Source organism: Cupressus sempervirens, chromosome 2, assembly GCF_028749045.1.
Source record: "Cupressus sempervirens isolate cs-2001-9-10 chromosome 2, ASM2874904v1, whole genome shotgun sequence".
NCBI classification, from domain to species: domain Eukaryota; kingdom Viridiplantae; phylum Streptophyta; class Pinopsida; order Cupressales; family Cupressaceae; genus Cupressus; species Cupressus sempervirens.
Window position 1 is genome coordinate 754,345,411 of NC_143119.1, and position 19,211 is coordinate 754,364,621.

Below are 19,211 nucleotides of genomic sequence, written 5' to 3' on the forward strand. Positions count from 1 at the left end.
TATTGTGAGATTACATTCTTTTTTTATTATTTAGATGAATGAATTTCTTGATTGTTTGGCATTTAAGAGTTTTGGTTCTACAAAGGCTTCCATTCTTTTTCGGTTATTTAGATGGATGAATTTTTTGATTGTTTGGCATTTAGGAGTTTTGGTTCTACAAAGGCTAGCAATTAGGTTAGATTAGCTATTGAAGATTCAAGGTATTTAGGGGTTTGCAGGCATGTCATTTATGCAATTATTTTAAGGGAAGAAAGCCAAGGAAGGGGTCTTTTAGTGGGAAAGGTGGAAATTTTGATGTCATTGCATAGGGAAAGGATGTTAGGGATTGCACTATGGAGTTCGCTAACCTCAAGTGAAATCGAAACCAATATTGATTAGACCTTAGCAGAGTAGCTTCCTAACCAACCAACCATGCTTAATTGAAAACAAACAAATGCCACAAAATCGAACTTCAACTGGAATAAATGAAATAGTTTGTAATGCTATAAAAAGTAAACTATGAGGAAATGTATAGAGGTTACTGGACCAAATAGTGGGGACGGAGGAGGGGCATTAATATATTTTCTCAAATAATTATAAGAAGAGTGCAAGCGATGAACAACATAGGAGAAAGAGAAGAATTCTGGCAAAACATAGAACAACAATAACAAATAAATAAATTTAAAAATGTAGGAAAGAAACACCTTTTACTATCTCAATAAAATGAAGTTTTAACATTCAAAAACATTATAAGCTCAGTGACTTGGGCTATTTGTCTCCTTTAACTAGAATGTGTTACCACTCAAGAATATTAAAAGAATTGTAAGGCTCCCAAATTTCCCACTATCTATTTTTCCAATCAAGAAGATATTTGGAAAAAAAAATCCAATCAAGAAGATATTTGAAAAAAAAAAATTCAAGAAGATATTTGAAATTTTAATTTATGTAAATACAATTGCCCAAGGTCATAACTTCAACTTTTTGAATATGAGAGTTTGGCTTTCCAATCATTATATATTGTTGAAAATCTTTAGGACAAAAAATTTATTGTTGAAAATCTTTAGGAAAGATATTTTTCTTCCAAATTAGAATTGTTAGGTGACTTCTTCAATTTTGTCCAATTTTTGGCCCATCTCGAGTCTAAGTGCCTCAAATTTGACTTTGAATGTTAGAAAATTTTATAAGAATTAATTGAAAATATTAAATATCTAAAAATGACAAAATGTGAAGTGATTTCTTCACCATTTCCATCATCTCAGCATTCTAGAAATGTGTAAGTTTTTGTGAACATATGTGCACAAATATTAACTTACTAAGATAGTAACCCTGCCTTCCAAAGATAGTAACAGGGTCATTTTATTTCGAAACAATATTTTTCTTACACTAGAGAGCATCAATATGTCTAAATTTTTACTATTAAAAAAACACAAAATGTCAAGAAGTAACAAACAACCTCGTAAGTTGTTAGTACATTGCAACAATGGTGCTAAGGTTAAATAAGACTATGGCTACCACCATGGAGCTAAAGAGAATTGCTCGTGGTCAATTTTTTAGTATCAAGTCTAAATAGTCCCCTATAGGCCATTCCAAAAATCATCAAAACTTAAAACAAGTCATATTATTTTGCCTTAATGCTGGAACCTTGACAGCTACTTCAAAGTTCTCTGGCTAACTTCACTAGGCATCATCGAGATAGCCTAGCACAAACTGCAACTAATTCCATTCTAAGCACAAATTGCTGGATATGCTGAACAATCATTTCCATTTTATCAACTCCCAATCAAACTTTTCTTACATTAGTCCATGTGCATTAAAATTATGATATACAAATTACAACCATTTTGCACAATTGTGATTCTTTGTGAACGTAATGATGGATAATTAATTCACAAGCTTCAAATTATTTATTGAACAACTTATCTTTCTCTGGATGACAACTTTTCTCCATCGCTAATAGGTTAGAAACTCTTGCCCAACAAATATTGTTCCAAAATTGCCTCGCCAGAAGATAAATCTCTTTGATATTGAACGGCTCAACGAGTATGAAGAATGAAGACTGTATGATAAAGTTATTGCCCAAGAAGATGCCCCACTTAAAATGCACAATGATGTCCAGACAATGGTTTTGAAAGCACTTCTATTCTAGAGATCTCCATTCTTATCCAAATTCCCAAACGGTACCATCTAAGATATAGTATTGAAAAAGTCCCGTCTGATTGAGCAAAGATTTGATGCATGATTGTCCAATATTTGCATCCTATTCTCGTGCAGACTGGCACATCTCTAGATTCATTTGCCAAAGCTCAGTTGTATGAGACTAAGTATACAGAGGGATAAAAAACTGAGGGTAACACCCTGGTTATCATAGCTTGGTAATTGAGTAGAAGAGTTGATCTCTCTCCGAGATTTATGGGACTGCTGAGGAATATGATTGGTAATTAAATCAGCTACAGATTGGTGCGAGATAAAAGAAAAGAACGATTTTACTTTTCTTTATAGTTAGCCCATCTTTGCAGAAAAAATTACCTCCATCTTCACTTTCTTACGTTTATTTATGCTTTGATATGCTCAACAAAACTATCAACCCCCAACCACCAGAATTTACACCATCCCCTAAGGTTTCTGTGTCTTGCAAGATTGAACATTAAATTTCTGGCATGCCCAGTCTATCAGCGAATATCTGCTTCTAATCACAACCACTGCACACTTGAATAAGGCAGTGGTTGGGTAGTTGCAGTTCACTCTAGAATTCGTTTTCTTTTGCTAGTATCAACTTTTGGTTTTATCGAAATCTGATCTCGCCCTGCACCTCGGGAGGATGCTGAGACCACCCTTCACCTACAACTACTAGGTGAGTTAATAACAATCATCGTGTGTGTGCTCATTTTTGCACTTAGTGTCCTTAATGTAGGTTAGCACTTGTGTCAAACTCGAAACAAACTTCTCCTGCGTCATAAGTATGAACAAAAAATGCCAAATTTTCAAAATCTCTTTAAACAGTTTGAGCAATACGATAAATTAGTAGAATACCCTGAACTTTATCAATAACAATAACCAAATAAAAAGACCATTCCACATCAAACATGACATGCTATCGATACAAAATCTCAACTTCCACACACTATTTTCTTTTACTATGCCACCAAGAGCAAGGGAACCAATAAGTCTTTAATGTGATTTTGATCAGCTAAAATGTGGCAATACAAGATCTTAACCACCACTCTTATTAATTCCTTTTCTAGGCCAACCTGAGCAAGGGAACCAATAAGTCTTTAACGTGTTTTTGCTCGGCTGCAATATGGTAGCTTTTGAAGTGGGAAGTACCAATTAGCCTATGCAAGGAAAGCAACAGTACTAAAATCTAAGTGCAGCAGAGAGAAATAATGTCACACTAATTGTAAAACAACAGATTTAACCCTAGGAAATCCTTGTAGATAAAACCAACCACCTTAGCACTAACTATATTAATTAAATCATAATGCAATAAGGTAGTTCACTTTTGTCCTTAATCTAAATCCATGTATCAGTTTTCATAGGGACGTCAATATAGGAAACCTAAGCTGTATTACCATAATATGTATAAAAAATCATGGCTCAAAAAAATACTCCTAGGGTGCAAAAAAAAAAATTATCAGATGCTTTCAAATGCTTCCTTCCTCCAAACCTCCTCACCCGAGTCTTCGGGTTCCCCATACTCCCCCATGAAGTTTTGCCTTGGAACACCCAGTTATGGTGAGGTGTATGGTGCATGTAGGATGTAAAACTATGGTAAAACCATGCAGAAGTATAGAAAACATTACCAACAGCTTCGAAAATTGAACCAATTCACATCAACAGAACAAATAAAAATTACAAAAAACAATCGGCCCCTACAAGAAGATGACAAAAGATATTGTCTGGTCCCTTCTCTTGATCAGCCTTGGAAATAATGCAACTATTGCAAATAAAGTTGCTGATTTTGAAGGTTCCGTGGGACTTTCGTTTCCAATTTTCTCTCATTTGACCCCTATATAGATAGTAGTACACTTAAGAAGATTCTGCAAAGGAGACATGGTGCACTCATTAGGATTTCATGTTGTTATTCAGGTTCCGGAGATTGTAAAACTGTACAGCATATTTTATAAAAAACAACTTGGTCCGAGTCTTTTACGATCGATCACAACCTAAAGCTCTGCTTGAGATTTGATCACTGAATGTTAGTTAAAGTTCAGAACTTCACTTTGTTTTCACTTTCCAAGTACTGGTAAAGAAATAAAAGAGCACAGATTAAGGGGGTTATCGAGGAATAGGAATATTACCTGGAATCAACTTGGGAATCCATACAATAAACCTTGAGAAATGCATTTCAACTTTGTAAGATTTGACATTTTAGCGGAAGCTGAAAATTGATCCTGAGCAGATTGATCAGATCAGAAGAAGCCATACCCTTGAAGCTTCATTACCGGGACCTGCAGAACTCTGATGTAGGCGTCATTCACAGCAGAATGTGTAATTTGTTCGCACTATACAGTAATGAACTATGATACAATATAATGCACTGTGTAATGTAATCAGCAATATTAAAGTTAATGAAAAATATATGTTTAAAAACTCATGGTGTACTCTCATTGCTCTTCATCATCTTTTCTCTGTGCAATTCGTATTATATTGCTTTCAAATTATACAATAGTGGTTTCTTCATTTTTATTTTACAGAAAAGTGATTTTTCCCCCTTTTTAATCCTTTGGTTTGTCAAGATATTCCAGGAAAGATTTTTGCTAGCATGCTTGACAATCAACCAATATACATCAACAAAATTACATGGGACTGTAAATCACCATAAGAAGAAAAATCAATGAAAATATATATTCAGAAATTCATGGTGTAAACTTTCAATGCTCTTCATGAATCTTTATCTCTGTGCAATTAGTAATTATATAGCTTTCAAACTATAAAATAGTAATTTTTTCACTTTTTATTTTTTTTAAACCTGATTTTTTGGATTCTCCATTTTTCTATCTTCTGTGTCAAGATATTCCAGAAAAGATTTTCGCTAGCATGCTAAATAGTAATTTTTTCACTTTTTATTTTTTTTAAACCTGATTTTTTGGATTCTCCATTTTTCTATCTTCTGTGTCAAGATATTCCAGAAAAGATTTTCGCTAGCATGCTTCAATTTGACAATCAATCATTATACATCAACAAAATTACATGGGACTGTAAATCACTATAAGATGAACCTTTAATTGATGTGATCCCTTCTCATCACCATTATTGACATTGCATGGCTTGGAAATGGATTATTTTGATCTCCATATAGGCTTGCACTTCGAAGTTGTATACAATTTGGAATTGAAATTATTAATAAATGAATATTCGTACATCCATGTAATGACCCTCTCTATAAAGGCCACTGAAACCCTCAAACTGAACTTAGGAATTTTGTCAAACACTTGGCATGTAATGAATAATAACAGTAACAATATTCAGAATATGGCAATTTCAGATTTGATACTTTCAGAATATAATCGCAGAATTACAATATATATAAAGCCTTTGAACGATATTTCAATTACAATGCAATAAATTCTGAAATTGTTTTATTACCAATTCTGGACTGATTATTACAATGACTGTATGACAGCAAATTTACCCAAAAATTGACATATATTTCAGAATGCAAGAACCTGATTTGAAGAACTATGGAAGAACACCACGTTTTGCTGCAGCTCGTTGATGAAGACCTCCAACCGCACCCCCAAACTGTCCTTAATTTGCTGCTGCCCAAACTAGCAGGGTCGTACCAGGCCGTACCTGTACGGCTGCTAGATAAAAATAATACCAGGGTTTTGAGACCCCCAAATGCAAGGAAAATGGGCGCCTAGGGTTAGGTAGTAACCCTGTAAAACCATAAAAAATAACTCCAAGAGGTTGAGGAGATATGAGCAATTATGTGGTTCCGAACCCTGCTTTGCCAATTCTGAAAATGCACCTATTCTGTCTCCAAACTCTTGTCAAATGCTTCTCCAATGATAGGGCAAATCTGAAATCCTTATTCCAACCAAAACAAACCCTAACAACGAATTCTCAATAAGCTCCAATGAGATGGCTGAATACCAACTCCAATTATGCAACAATTCAGGTGATATTTCACACCCTCAAAGTCGCCAATCCAAGGGAGTGATTCGTTCCCAAAGATCGAATAATAATTTGCAGATCCAAAGTCCACAAATGTCTTCACAATGAAGAAGTAGAAGAGTTCTCAAATCCAAGCATGTCCAAATGAGAGGCCCAGCCCTCTATTTATTCACTTTTCTAAGAAGTTGCTAGAACTTCTAAAAACATCCTTTATAATTTCTCATTAAAATGCACTTTTTATAATAAAGTAATTTTATAAAATAAAAAGTGCAACTCAAATTAAAATTATAACATGTGGGCCCCAATATCACATAATGATAAAATATAACCTCTTAACACTTCTTCAAGAGCAAGATATGACTATCTGATCCGCAGAATTGACTCTCTTTCCACACCATTTGCCTACGAGAGTCTGGAATAGGCAAATCCATGATCAATGCCATGTCGAACTAAAGAGGGGACATTACAATCCACTTGTGTCTGATCTGTCAACTCACCATATGTAAAATATAACTGCTTCCAATCTAGTTGCTGATATTTAAGGTATACAAACAATCCAGAATCTGTATGCACTTTTACTGGTTCCTGCACATAACGTTTTTATTATTACACTAACCACCAAATTCATGATGACGGAGCCTTATACATTTACCTTGTGCTAGAGACATCCGAAGGCAACTCATATGAGCACCCAGAATACTTTCATAAATGTTAAATATTCATGATCTGTCTTATTAAGGTTTTTCTACAAAAATGTGCACACATATATGACATAAACTAATCTGACTCACCATGTACTAACAGGTTAAACACAAGCTGAACCTCTACACGAGATATATACACCAAAATATTCATACATCCACTTGTGTCTGATCTGTCAACTCACCATATGTAAAATATAACTGCTTCCAATCTAGTTGCTGATATTTAAGGTATACAAACAATCCAGAATCTGGATGCACTTTTACTGGTTCCTGCACATAACGTTTTTATTATTACACTAACCACCAAATTCATGATGACGGAGCCTTATACATTTATCTTGTGCTAGAGACATCTGAAGGCAACTCATATGAGCACCCAGAATACTTCCATAAATGTTTAATATTCATGATCTGTCTTATTAAGGTTTTTCTACAAAAATGTGTACAACATATATGACATAAACTAATCTGACTCACCATGTACTAACAGGTTAAACACAAGCTGAACCTGTACACGAGATATATACACCAAATTGATTTGGATTAAAATTCACCTGTCTGCTTAACTTTTCATGCTTAAAAGGCTGAACTGGTAAAAGAGCGACAAACAACAGTTTGCATTGAACAATTCACTGAAAACAACTTGTCAAGCAAATCCCCCTCAATCCTTGCATAAACATTGAGGATTCAGGTATCTTCCATTCAACCTATACAGTGAGTTTGGAAAGACTTTATTACTGCAAAAAAGAGATGTGATCTGGTAAGAAATTAATAGTAATTACTGCAAAAAGGAATCAGGGGCTCATAACACAATCATCTAGTAAATGCTGACCAAACATTCACAACTTGATACAAGCACACAAATAAGTGAACAAGAAGAAATAGCAATAGAGTTGAACCCTTACATTTCTCAAAAGGCTCTTACTTCAACTTCTATATGGAAAGCGGCAACTCACAAGTCACAACCACAGCTAGTAAATGTCAATAAAAAATTCACAACCTGATAAAACACACAAATAAGTGAACAAGAAGAAATAGTAATACAGTTGAACCCTTACATTGCTCCAAAGGCTCTTATTTCAATTTCTATGTGGAAAGCAGCAACTCGCAATCAATGGAAAGTAGCAACTCACAAGCAAAGCTAGTAAGGTCGTATTGTATAATCTATACCTAGATGAGGAAAACCAGGATCAGCTTTTGGAATTATGAAAATGTTTAAAACTATTGATTCCATGTCTAACAGTAAACTTTCAGGGAAAAGAATTACACCAGCGATGTGACTTGAAAGCTTCGAGGCAATTTAATGAAGTGCTTTTAAGTTATAAGCTATAATTATAAAACTTAATCTCTTTTTCAAAAAATAATTTTTTATCCGGATGTATGATATATCATTCAATTCATCTTTTTCTTCCAGCTAGCTCCACCAGTAAATTTTCAGACAGAAATGCCAACTGCCATTTTATTCTCTCAAATAAGCTCCAAATTCATTAAAAAGAAAATTTGAATCTCAAAAGTGGCAAGGTAAATCCCCTTCTCGGCACTTGAGCTGCTGACTTCAATCATTCTGCTAGCAAGCATAAGTTTTAAATAAAATAAAACAAAAACAGTAGCCAGATAATTGCATCCTGCAAATTAAAGTCATTGATTTGCCTTAATATGAACCATATTTTATTTTAACAGAATTAAATGCTGTGATCCATAACATTTCAAATGAAAGATCTCAACAAATGAACTGAGAAGATATTTGAAAAAAAAAACTTATTTATTGGCAAATCTGCTGAATTCAGTCATTACATCTGTTTCAACAAAGAAAGCTCTGTGAAACAATTGGAACAATGGACCAAATAGTACAACACAGCATAAAATAACAACTGATTAACCAACCCTCCAGTATTCAACCCTCCAGTTACTGCCACCTGTTTAAAAATACAAAGATTACAAAGCATCCATGCACTCACTTTATCAACATATCTTGTTTGTGTTTCTGTCATTTCCAGCTCCCTCTTTGCTTCTATAAGTCATGTATACAGTATAAATAAATAAACTGCACGCACCCACAAATTAAGATGCAGGAAGATTGTAGGTTATATATAGTGCACATTAATTGATGTCTGGACCTTCAAATTATGTTATGGGTATGACCCTCTCTAAGCAGAAAAAACCTGGAAACATAAAGTCTGGGACTCATAGTTCCTCGCGGATTAATCTATTAAGCAAAGCATTTAAAAGGGCATCTCTTTTTTCTGCACGCCCTTCTTCCTTAATGCGCCTTTGCTCCTCCCTCTCTCTCCAATTTTGCTCCATAAGTATTCGTTCTTGCTCGAGTCTTTCCATAGCTTGTCGCCAATCTTGCTCAACCATGCGCCTCTCCTGTTCCCTCCTTTCAATAGATTCACGCCACTGCATTTCTATGCGCTGTTGCTGCTGAAAAAAATCCTGGAGAACTTCCTGCATACTATTTGCCCGAGTCTTCTCTGCAGTCACTCTCTGACGTTCCCGATCAGCCTTCCTTTTCTTATTTCTCATTAAGCGTTCCTCTTCACTGTCTTCATCATCTTCATCTTCATCATCAGAATATTCATCTGAAGATTTCTCCCCCTGTAAGCCCTTCAATCGTTTGAGTTTTTTCTTGGGTTGACCACTTCCACCTTCAGATTCTAGCAAGAGTCGTTGCATGTTTTTTGCACGTTCTGTGAATATAGCATGCAATTCATCAAAAAATGGGCATTGTCTGCCATTTTCTGGATCAGAAGTCTCCTTACCCTACACACAAAAGAAAAATATTAGAAAATATGCATTGATGTACCCTGGAAGGCAGATGTCCCATTAAAAGATCCTCTATCAGAAAAGAAAAGAAATACATTAACAAACAATTGCTATTATATCCATGTTCATGCCCTGGAACAGGAGTTAGCACAAGGGCATTAATATTTACATACATCTAACATTTTAGAAAATAGGAGATTTAAAAATTCTCATTTCAAAATCCTATTGTGCTTAATTGAAACCAATCATAATCACTCTAAATGTCAGTCCATGCAAAACAAAATAATTTATAGACCACAAAAAAGCAGTATCACAAGATCCTTATCAAAGCATCCAAATAACAAACATAATGTTACATGTTACAAAATATTTGTGCGCACCTATGTACCCCATAATAACGCCAAAACCTCATTATAGCATATAAAATGAAAGAAAAAAATGCCAGTTTTAACCAGAATATTGCTCTGCTGCATGGAGGAAATAATGAAGTCGTATCAACATACAAATATGACTGACACACAAGCAAAGGCAATGATCTGTAACAAATGGAGCATCTAATGCTTTTGCATGTTATCAAACTTCAAATACTTATGCTTTTGCATGTTATGACTGACACACAAGCAAAGGCAATGATCTGTAACAAATGGAGCATCTAATGCTTTTGCATGTTATCAAACTTCAAAAACTTATGCTTAAACACTGATATGACAAAAGCATTCATAATCTGGGCAGTTAAAGCTTAGAATGACCATAGCTTAAGATCAATATCAATGGACCTCCTCACAAACAGGAAACAAATGCAACATAGTGAGGAATGAAACTGGTACAAAAACATTCAACAGAAAGACCTCCAAACCCTAAGCCATAAAGATAATCTGAGATTGAGATACAGAACATCATTTCTACAAAAACATACCCAAAATTATGATATTAAGGAAACCCAACCATAAACATTTTCATTTCTATAAACAACAAACAAACATTATGCTTTGCTGCGGACTTCGAACTTTGTATTACAACTGATGAAACTGCCTATTATGTAATTAAACTGCAATGAAATTTTCACTCCTTGTGGCTCCCTTTCCATAAAGCGTTTGATCGTCTGGCATTGGCAAAGGTTTGATTTTATACCAATGGCAAAAGACGTGAATCAGATATAACCAACACATAATAATCGCAAAGATTTACGCACCTAAATTGATCTCCAGTTCAACACTATACATGAAATTTTCATTAACCTCCTATAGCTTCTCATTTTCTAAAAATAATTCAATTGCATAAATTGTTAAAGGATTTGATTGTATGTCACTGATAACGGATTTAAATAAATAATAAGCGCACAAACATATCAATTTCAACAAGTCACACAACAAATTTATTTCCTCTCCACAACCGTACATGAGTTTACAGCACTGCACCCAGAACAAATATTGAACTCCTAAATTATCAACAAAAGTTCTAGCATGATATCCCGACTCAATTCGAACCACATCTATTAGTATCAATTAATAGGAGCTCAACATTCAACACCACAACCCGAACTAATATTAAACTCCAGACTGATCCACGCAAATCCCAAAGACTCCAATTCAATTCAAACCTAAGCTCGGCTAAGACAAAAACCCGACTTGCAACCGCAGACACGAAGGATCGAAATTCAAATTCCCATCTCATTGAAACAAAATATACGCCCAATGGTGGACAAGGAGGAAAACATAACTACAATCAGTTCGGAAACAATAAGAGTTCCATACAAATCACAACAAGAAATGCAAGAGCAGAGTCAGGAAAAGAAAACATACCTTATACCTATTGACCAAGTTCTTCCATTTGCATTTGCACTGTTCTGAGCTTCTCCTGTAACCCTTCTCTTTCATCTTGGCAGCAATGAGCTCCCAGAGAGTTTTGTTCCTCTTTGTCTGTGTGAAATCCTTCTCAAGTTCGGCCCTAATTGCAATGAATTCTTTGGTCTCGTGGAAACCCCATTGAGGAATCCTGAGATCATCCTTCTTGCTATTGATATTGATATTACTATTGTTGTTAACATGTTCCCCTGAGATTGCCACGGTAGGTGTTAACTGCAGAGGCAGAGCAGCCATGACACCTCCCATGCCCATGCCCATGCCCATTCCCATACCCATTCCCATGCCAATACCCATTCCTCCTCCTTCACCTTCTCCCCCACCGCCCATCATCATTTTCCTCCTTGCAAATTTCAAAACCCAAAAGAACAAACAAACCAAATTATGGAGCAAAAACGCCCAAATCTATCCAACAGAAACTTCCCAAGGAAATCTTCTTTTCTTCTGCTATTTTGCCTGTGTTTTCTCTGTATGTTCTGCAGGATTTTACTTGTGACTTATTATTGGGTTTTATAGCCTGGTGTCTGCATTTTTTAAGTTTCAACGCGGATAGACCGTGTTGGCGTTCCCAATGTGAACGCGGATGAAAACGAGTAGGCTTTGGAAACTTCTTTGCGTTTTAATTTTATTTTCATAAATTTGATTTAAGCTGAAAACGCGTTCGGGTACACCGGTGGAAAGACCCCCTGAATCAATGCACTCGGCACAACCAGTCAAATGTTTGAAATTTACATGTGCCCGAAAGTAATTCAGACAACAAACACCTAATCTACGAGCCAATAAATCTAGGTGCCAAATCTATATCCTGCATGTGTTGTGGCTTAAGGCACTTCAGGGTTCAATGGCTATGCAGCCAGTTATTCCTAAATATTATCGAGGAGACACCTAGTTTAATTTACTATTTTTTTGAAAAATGTTAATAATCTATTAATATTTGTGAAGTTATTCGGTAGGAAGTACTATGAGAGAATGAAGTTCAATACTTATGTGTACAATGGACAAAGTGCCCTTGATTATGTTATTTTCTTATAAGATTTTATTTAGAGTTTTACATTGGTGAATGTCATTTAGAGGTGAATGGTAGAGTTCTAAGTTTGTAATTTACATGTGTCTAAAAGTAATTTAGACAACAAACACCTAATCTATGAGCCAATAAATCTAGGTGCCAAATCTATATCCTTGTGGCTTAAGGCACTTAGGGGTTCTATTGGAACTCAAAATTGCATTCCCGTTTTGAGTATCATTCCGAACTTTGAGTACATTTGAGCCCTATAAGCGCATTTTAATAATTATGTACCCGGCCGTCATTTTGAGGCATATGAGGTGGTTTATGTTTCTAACACCTTGCATTCAACATATCCATGCATCCTATAATGATAAACTGGCATTCTGAGTCATTCTGTGAAGTTTCATTTCAAGTAATGTTCAGTTTTGCATTTTTGCCAAAGTGTCAAACAGCAACACGAGGCCTGGCCTGCATTTGAATATCTTGTACCCGGTCATGTTCACGACTCGCTGCTTTGGGAGTATTTATTATGCATATGTGAGAACCTATGTTTCAATTTTCATGTCATTTTGATATGTTTTGACTAGGTTTTGAATCCCTAGAAGTTAGTTACTTATCTTTGTCATGCTATAGAAAATTGCCCTGAATTTTGGGAGACCATGTTTGACCAACTATAACTTTGACCCAGTTGACCATACTAAGAAAATTCTTTTTGCATTGTATTCTAGAGGTCAAACACTTTCTATGTCCCAAATTTGAGCCTATGACGAATCTGTTTGATCAGTTTTCAAACACGACTTCAAATGCAATTTGTGAAAATTCATTGTTGTCAAGAAATGCAGATTGGTTTGTACCCTTGTTTGGGATGTCATAACTCTAAATCCATGAAAGATGAGATCAAATGGTTTGTACCACTGCGTTCTACTCCGAAAATTCTCTAAGTATGCTAGTTTTCATGTCTTGAAGAATCCATCTACACACTTTTCCAAGTCTGTTCCATTTGCGAAAACCACAGTTTCGCTGATGTCCCTTGTTCTACAATTCTAAGTACCCCACTTCGTGGGCTCGCCAAATGTGTCATTTGACATGAGCCAAAATCAAAGAATTATATTCCCCTCATGGCAATGAACTAGCACCCCATTTTTCAAGCCTTCCAGTATCTGTTTGCCCTGTTTTCAAAGCCGAAACTGAATGCACTTTCCTGTTTTCTAACATGTTTATTTGCAAACAATTTTAAGAAGGCAACTTTGACGGTCAATATCTTTTGACTGAGTGATCATCATGACACGAAATTTAACAAGATGCAAGGATGCAGAACAAAGAATTAACATGTCAATTTTTAGAGCTCAGTCAAGTGTTTTGAGCAATTTTTAAGGCCAATCAAAGGACCCCTTAGTCTTCTTGTCAACAAATCATAGTTTGCAGATAAGTGGTAAAATGAGTTTTAAATGATCTTTTATTGGTCGAATTTGATTTCAATCAATATGATGGGTTAATTGGATCAGTCTAAACTATCAGGGGTTTTAGTTCAAAAAAAAAATAGTTAGACCCACTTTGGGGCTTGACTATTTTCATTAGAATGGTAAGATACCATGGATATTGAGAGTCTCATAAGGGTTATGATTATTTTGATCATTGTACTACCATGAGGTATGGGTGTTGATAAGACAGCTACAAGAACTCAATATGTTTATGTTGAATATTCAAAGACTTGTGTGGAATATTCAAAGAAGTTTCTTGTTGGATTGCTCTCATTAGTCAGCCAATTGAGCTTTTGATTTGACAGTTGTACATTTCCAACCACAAATTTCATGGATGTGCTCGAGGAGCAAGTTCTTAGCAAATTTTAAGAATGAGATCATTCTCCCTCCTACTAGTGTTCATCCATACATGATAGGTAAATGGCATTATGAAAAGATTGGGAAGATCTGACATTGTTGCTCCACGTGCCACCTACATATTTCAAGTTATGTCTTGTAAGAAAACATGTATGAAGCCAGATGAAGAGGGTAGGAAGAATCTATGTATTCGGCATGGTATTATATAAGGACGACATGGTGTTAGAGTGATTGGTTCTAGTTTAATCTTGAAATTGTGGTAGATCATGATAAGTGTGGAATGCCTTCCATACATATAGTAGGCCAATGGTAGAGCCTGTATGGGCAGGCACATAGACAGTGTTTTTATTTCCCTAGCCGAGCCAGCTGTTTTGTAGAACCTTTGCAGGCATCCCTCACTTTCACAAATTGTGCTCAACTATGTATAGGGCATGGATGGCATCCATCCGATGAATTGTGTTGAGGCAGCCCAATCCAATGTAATGGCAACTTCTTATGTAGTTGTACACATCAAAAAGCAATGATATGATATGATAGATTTTAATGACGTCCACAAAACTAAAGTAGTCTATGGGACCCATGCAATCACCCTCCCGAGTCAGGAGCCAAACTAGTCAGTTGCAAAGTTTTGGTTAACTTGTCTCTTCTTCGCTGAATTTTGATAATCAAATCTGTTGTTCTCTTCACTTGATCTTCCTCAAATAAATAGTTGAAGTCCTTATTATGCGGAATTTTTGTATAATCAGATCTAATGTCGTTGTAAACCAGGCATTCCTTGACAAAGTGTTGCTCTGTCTCAACTGTTCCCGTATTGCAGAATAAACATGTTCTGTCTGCCCCCTCTTCCTTTGGAACTTGCCATCTACCAGTTTCACATCGCAGCTGATGTGAACTAGTTCTAATTTGTGCCATCAACATTTTTGCTTTCCAGTTAATAGGTGCCCTTATATAGGCCTTTTCATCATGACTAGAAGTGGGATTAAATTCTTTAATGTAATAAGATATTTTCCGCCCTATGTGTCTTGTCCACAAAATATTGCGAAATTTTTCATTGACAAACTTCTTTATTTCTTTAATGTTATTCGGGCAAGTTTGGATGTTGATATCCCATTTTTGCATCCATTTGTCATTTTGTTTCATCCATGTGCTTTTCTGCCTCACAAGTTTTTCCTCTATTACCAACTTGGGCCAACGATGTGTTTCCAGACCTTGGGTTTTCTTTAAATAGCTTAGCATTCGGATCAATGCGACGGCTTCTAATGGAAAGGAACCCACCTCCGCCAAAAGGATTTCATACGGAACTGTGGTCTTGACTTTAAGATTGCATGTGATGAAGTGTTTTTGAATTCTTTATACTTGTCGCCATTTCTATTTGGACATACTACCGTCCCACACTTCACATCCGTATAGAATAACCGGAGTGACCAGCAAACCAAACAGAGTTTTCATGGTCGTCCAATCCCATAATTCTGTGTTCCTGCACTTGTTTTGTAAAGAGTATAACGCCTTCCAACCCCCTTGGATCCTTTTCGATCTACAAGTATCCCAGTTGAGTTTGTTATGAAAATCGATGCCCAAGTATTTGTACTCTTCCACAATCTAAAGGGGGCTATTTTCAAACAGAAACTTATCTTGTATGCCCCTATTCTTCTTTAGTGAGAAGATCATAATTTTGGTTTTGCTAGTGTTAACTTGCATTCCTACATCATGAAAAAAAATTTCTAGTGCTTTCAAGTGCTCTTTCAAACCTTTAGTTGTTCTAGCAAGAATTATGAGATCATCTGCATATAAGAGCAATCTTATCACGAAGTGGGCCAGCTACACCACCTCACCATTGATCTTGTTTATCCACTCTTCTAACTTGTCAATATAGAGCTCGAATAATGTTGGAGAAAGCGGACACCCTTGCTTAACTCCGATGTTGCTGTCAAAATCTTCTGATATCCCTTCTGTCATTCTGATTTTAGCTTTGACCTGCTCATATAATCTGTAAATCGCTGACCTAAGTTCTTTAGGGACTTCCAGCTCTACCATTCTATCCCATAGTTTATTACGTGGCACTGTGTCGAAAACTTTTTTAAACTCCACGAAACAACAAAAAGCCTCGTTCCCCGGAGTGTCCCAAACTTTCTCTATCAAATGTCTCAGAGTGATGTCGTGATCTATAGTAGAGTGTTTCGGTCTAAAGCTTGCTTGCCCTTTTGCACGTTTTCCTTCTATTTCAGCCCAGTTGCTGATTTTTTGTTCTACCAAGCTGCCAAATAGTTGATTGATCATGATGGTTCGGTAATTAGAAGGATTGTTTATATCTCCACTTTTTTGGACTGGGATCACCACACTTGTAGACCATTTTACAGGGAAACCTTCTTTATTGACACTGTTGAAAATCTTAGTGATGTGTGGTGTGAGGATTTCAGCACCCCATTTTAAGTATTCCTCTTGTAGCCCATCTATATCTTGCGCTTTACCAGCAGCTAACCTCCTTATGCCTTGAATAATATCATTTTTGCTAAATAACTCCCCTGTAGTCTCTATTTCCATGGTACTACGTTCTCCTAGATCACATTCGTAGAGAGTCTTGGCATATTCCAGCCATTTGGTTCCTGTTATGTTATTCTCTATCTAAGTTTTTCTCTGCTGAAGCTCTTTCCAAAATTTTCTGGGGTTGTTTTTACCAAGATTAATCAACTCTATTCTTCTCTTGTTCACATACTCTTCTTTCTTCTTTTTAATCAGTTGATCATACTCCTTTCTACTTTCTCTGTTCATGTTCTTTTTCCAATTCCTTTTTGCCATTTTGCACTCCTCATCAAACCAAGGATTGGCCGAAAAAGTGTTCTTGGCTTCTTTTGTGGCCCTAGATCTTTTACACTCCTCCAATGCTTTAATGATAGTAAGAACAAGATTATCCTTGTCCATGAAATGTTGTTTTTCAGACTCAAGATGGTTTCCCGGAACCCTAGACAGCCGCAAAAGAGAGTCTTGAAAAGTATCATGGTTTTCTTGTGTCATTAAAACTTTGCCAATCGGAATCATCTTCCTCTTCTGTAAAGGTTTTGGGACAATATGTTGATCTTTAAAGTGAGTGGCCACCCTTATCAAGATGGGGTTATGATCAGATTTTAACTCTATGGGGCAATCTTCTATCTCAAAGTTAATTATCTTTGCGACATAGTCTTGCGAGCATATAACATAATCAACATCACTTTGTCCATTGTATCTTTTGCATGTGATTCCACCTGATTTAGGCCACTTTTCCATACCATTGCATATAACCATGTTGTATAGGCAGCATAAGCCTAGTAATTCAACACCAAAATGATTAATCTTTCCCATGCTATCCTGTGAAGATCTTTCCCATTTTTGTGTCCCTTCTTCTTCGAGCCAAACTAGATCTCTACTTTCATTGTAACTCTCCTTAAGATTGAGAGTTTGGTTGTTTGTTGTTCTAGCATTGAAATCCCCTATTATCATTATTTCCCCTAAAGAGCTAAAGGTTGTTGTGTCTTTTTTTAGTGCGACGAACGGGTCTTCTCGATCCAATCTATGTTTTTTTTAAATTTTTGAGCCTTTTGGAGCAAAGTAACATATAGCCACCCTTGTAGAAATCTAATTTTCTGTTATTTTTATCCAAATATACTGCTTGTTTACATCTTCTTTCTCTAAGTTTACAAATCTGCTCCAAGTTTCTTTTATTAGAACGGTGATGCCTCCATGCCCCTTACCATTATCTATCTTTTCATTCCACAGTGATACCTTCTTATACCCTTCAAAATTTGGAACCCTACATCCATCATGTTCATGAGTCTCGATAAGCATAATGATGTCATTATCTTTAGCTATCGGCCCTAACCCAGGTCCTCTTCTCCAAGGATAGCCTCTACAGTTCTAGCTAACTATAGTTAAATGTTCCTAGGTGGGCCCGAGTTCCTATTTATTACGTGTGATTTTGTCACTGATTTGGGCTTTGCCATTTTGTAGCCACACCCACTTGTCTTTTCCTCTTGTTGTTTTCACTTTTTCCCATTCCTTCCTCCTTTCTTCTTGTTGAGTTACGGTGAGGTCATCATCAAGATATATGTGTGTGCCTCTAAGAAACTTCCTCTTGCTGAAAATGTTATTTTTATCCCCTATATTCCTCATTGTCACTCTAACATGTCTATCTTTGCCTCCTCTAATCCATTTTCCGGTTCTTTGAGCTTGTATGGTTGTTCCATGCCAATCTAATTGGTCTTTAAAGAAATCTTTAACTAAATCCGTTGTTTTCTCCTCTTCTCCATAGTCTCGTAGCCCTTTGACAACGATATTTGTTACTTTCTCATTTCTTTCTTTTTCCTCTCTAATCTGTCTCCGAACTTGTTTTTCTATGTTGTCAATAGGAGTGTTTGTTGGCCCCTTTACTATGTTAGCACATGATCTAACTTCTTTGATCTGTTCTCTGAGTTGATTCTCTTTTATTTCCATATTGGCCATGGCATCTTGTATATTTTTCATTTGCGGGTTTTTGTCTACTTCCGTAGCCTCTCCTTCTCCCACAGTACTTGCTGTTGTCCTCTTTTCCCCTACTTCTTTCTTTAACAATATTAATTCATACTCTCCTTTTTCCATATTAAATTGCAATTTTTGAATTTGTTCTCTAAGTGACTTGACCTCCGCTGCCAGCTTCCAGTTATCCTCAGTAACTCTTTTCATTGTGATACTTTCTATTTGGCTCCTCTCTTCAAGTGCCCACACCCTTTCCTTCATAGCTACTAAATCGTTCACAAAGATGTCTGGATACCACGTCATAGGTGTCCTTGTGGGGCTGTAATTATTTGGTAGTCCATCCTCCACTGTGTCTATCACTTGAGAATTATCTGACTTCCCTTTACCATTAATATCTCTGATATTATCAAACTGCTTAATTGTTTTCGAGATTTCAATCGGCCTCAGACTTTGT

General features: G+C 36.1%; 1 protein-coding gene and 1 long non-coding RNA gene across 2 annotated transcripts; both read right to left on the reverse strand.

Moving 5' to 3' along the window:
- Nucleotides 1–3,553: 3,553 nt before the first annotated feature.
- On the reverse strand, nt 3,554–6,396 carry LOC149575613 (uncharacterized). The gene is made up of 3 exons (XR_016360190.1): nt 5,646–6,396; nt 4,278–4,427; nt 3,554–4,016 (listed from the first exon to the last, which is right to left on the reverse strand). It is a non-coding gene; the product is annotated as an uncharacterized LOC149575613 (long non-coding RNA).
- Nucleotides 6,397–8,543: 2,147 nt separating this feature from the next.
- Nucleotides 8,544–11,910, reverse strand: LOC149575614 (trihelix transcription factor GT-3b-like). The gene is made up of 2 exons (XM_089815377.1): nt 11,369–11,910; nt 8,544–9,563 (listed from the first exon to the last, which is right to left on the reverse strand). Exons 1-2 carry the CDS (start codon nt 11,762–11,764, stop codon nt 8,985–8,987), a joined length of 975 nt encoding a protein of 324 aa, XP_089671503.1. The 5' UTR covers nt 11,765–11,910; the 3' UTR covers nt 8,544–8,984.
- Between the last annotated feature and the right edge of the window lie 7,301 nt (nt 11,911–19,211).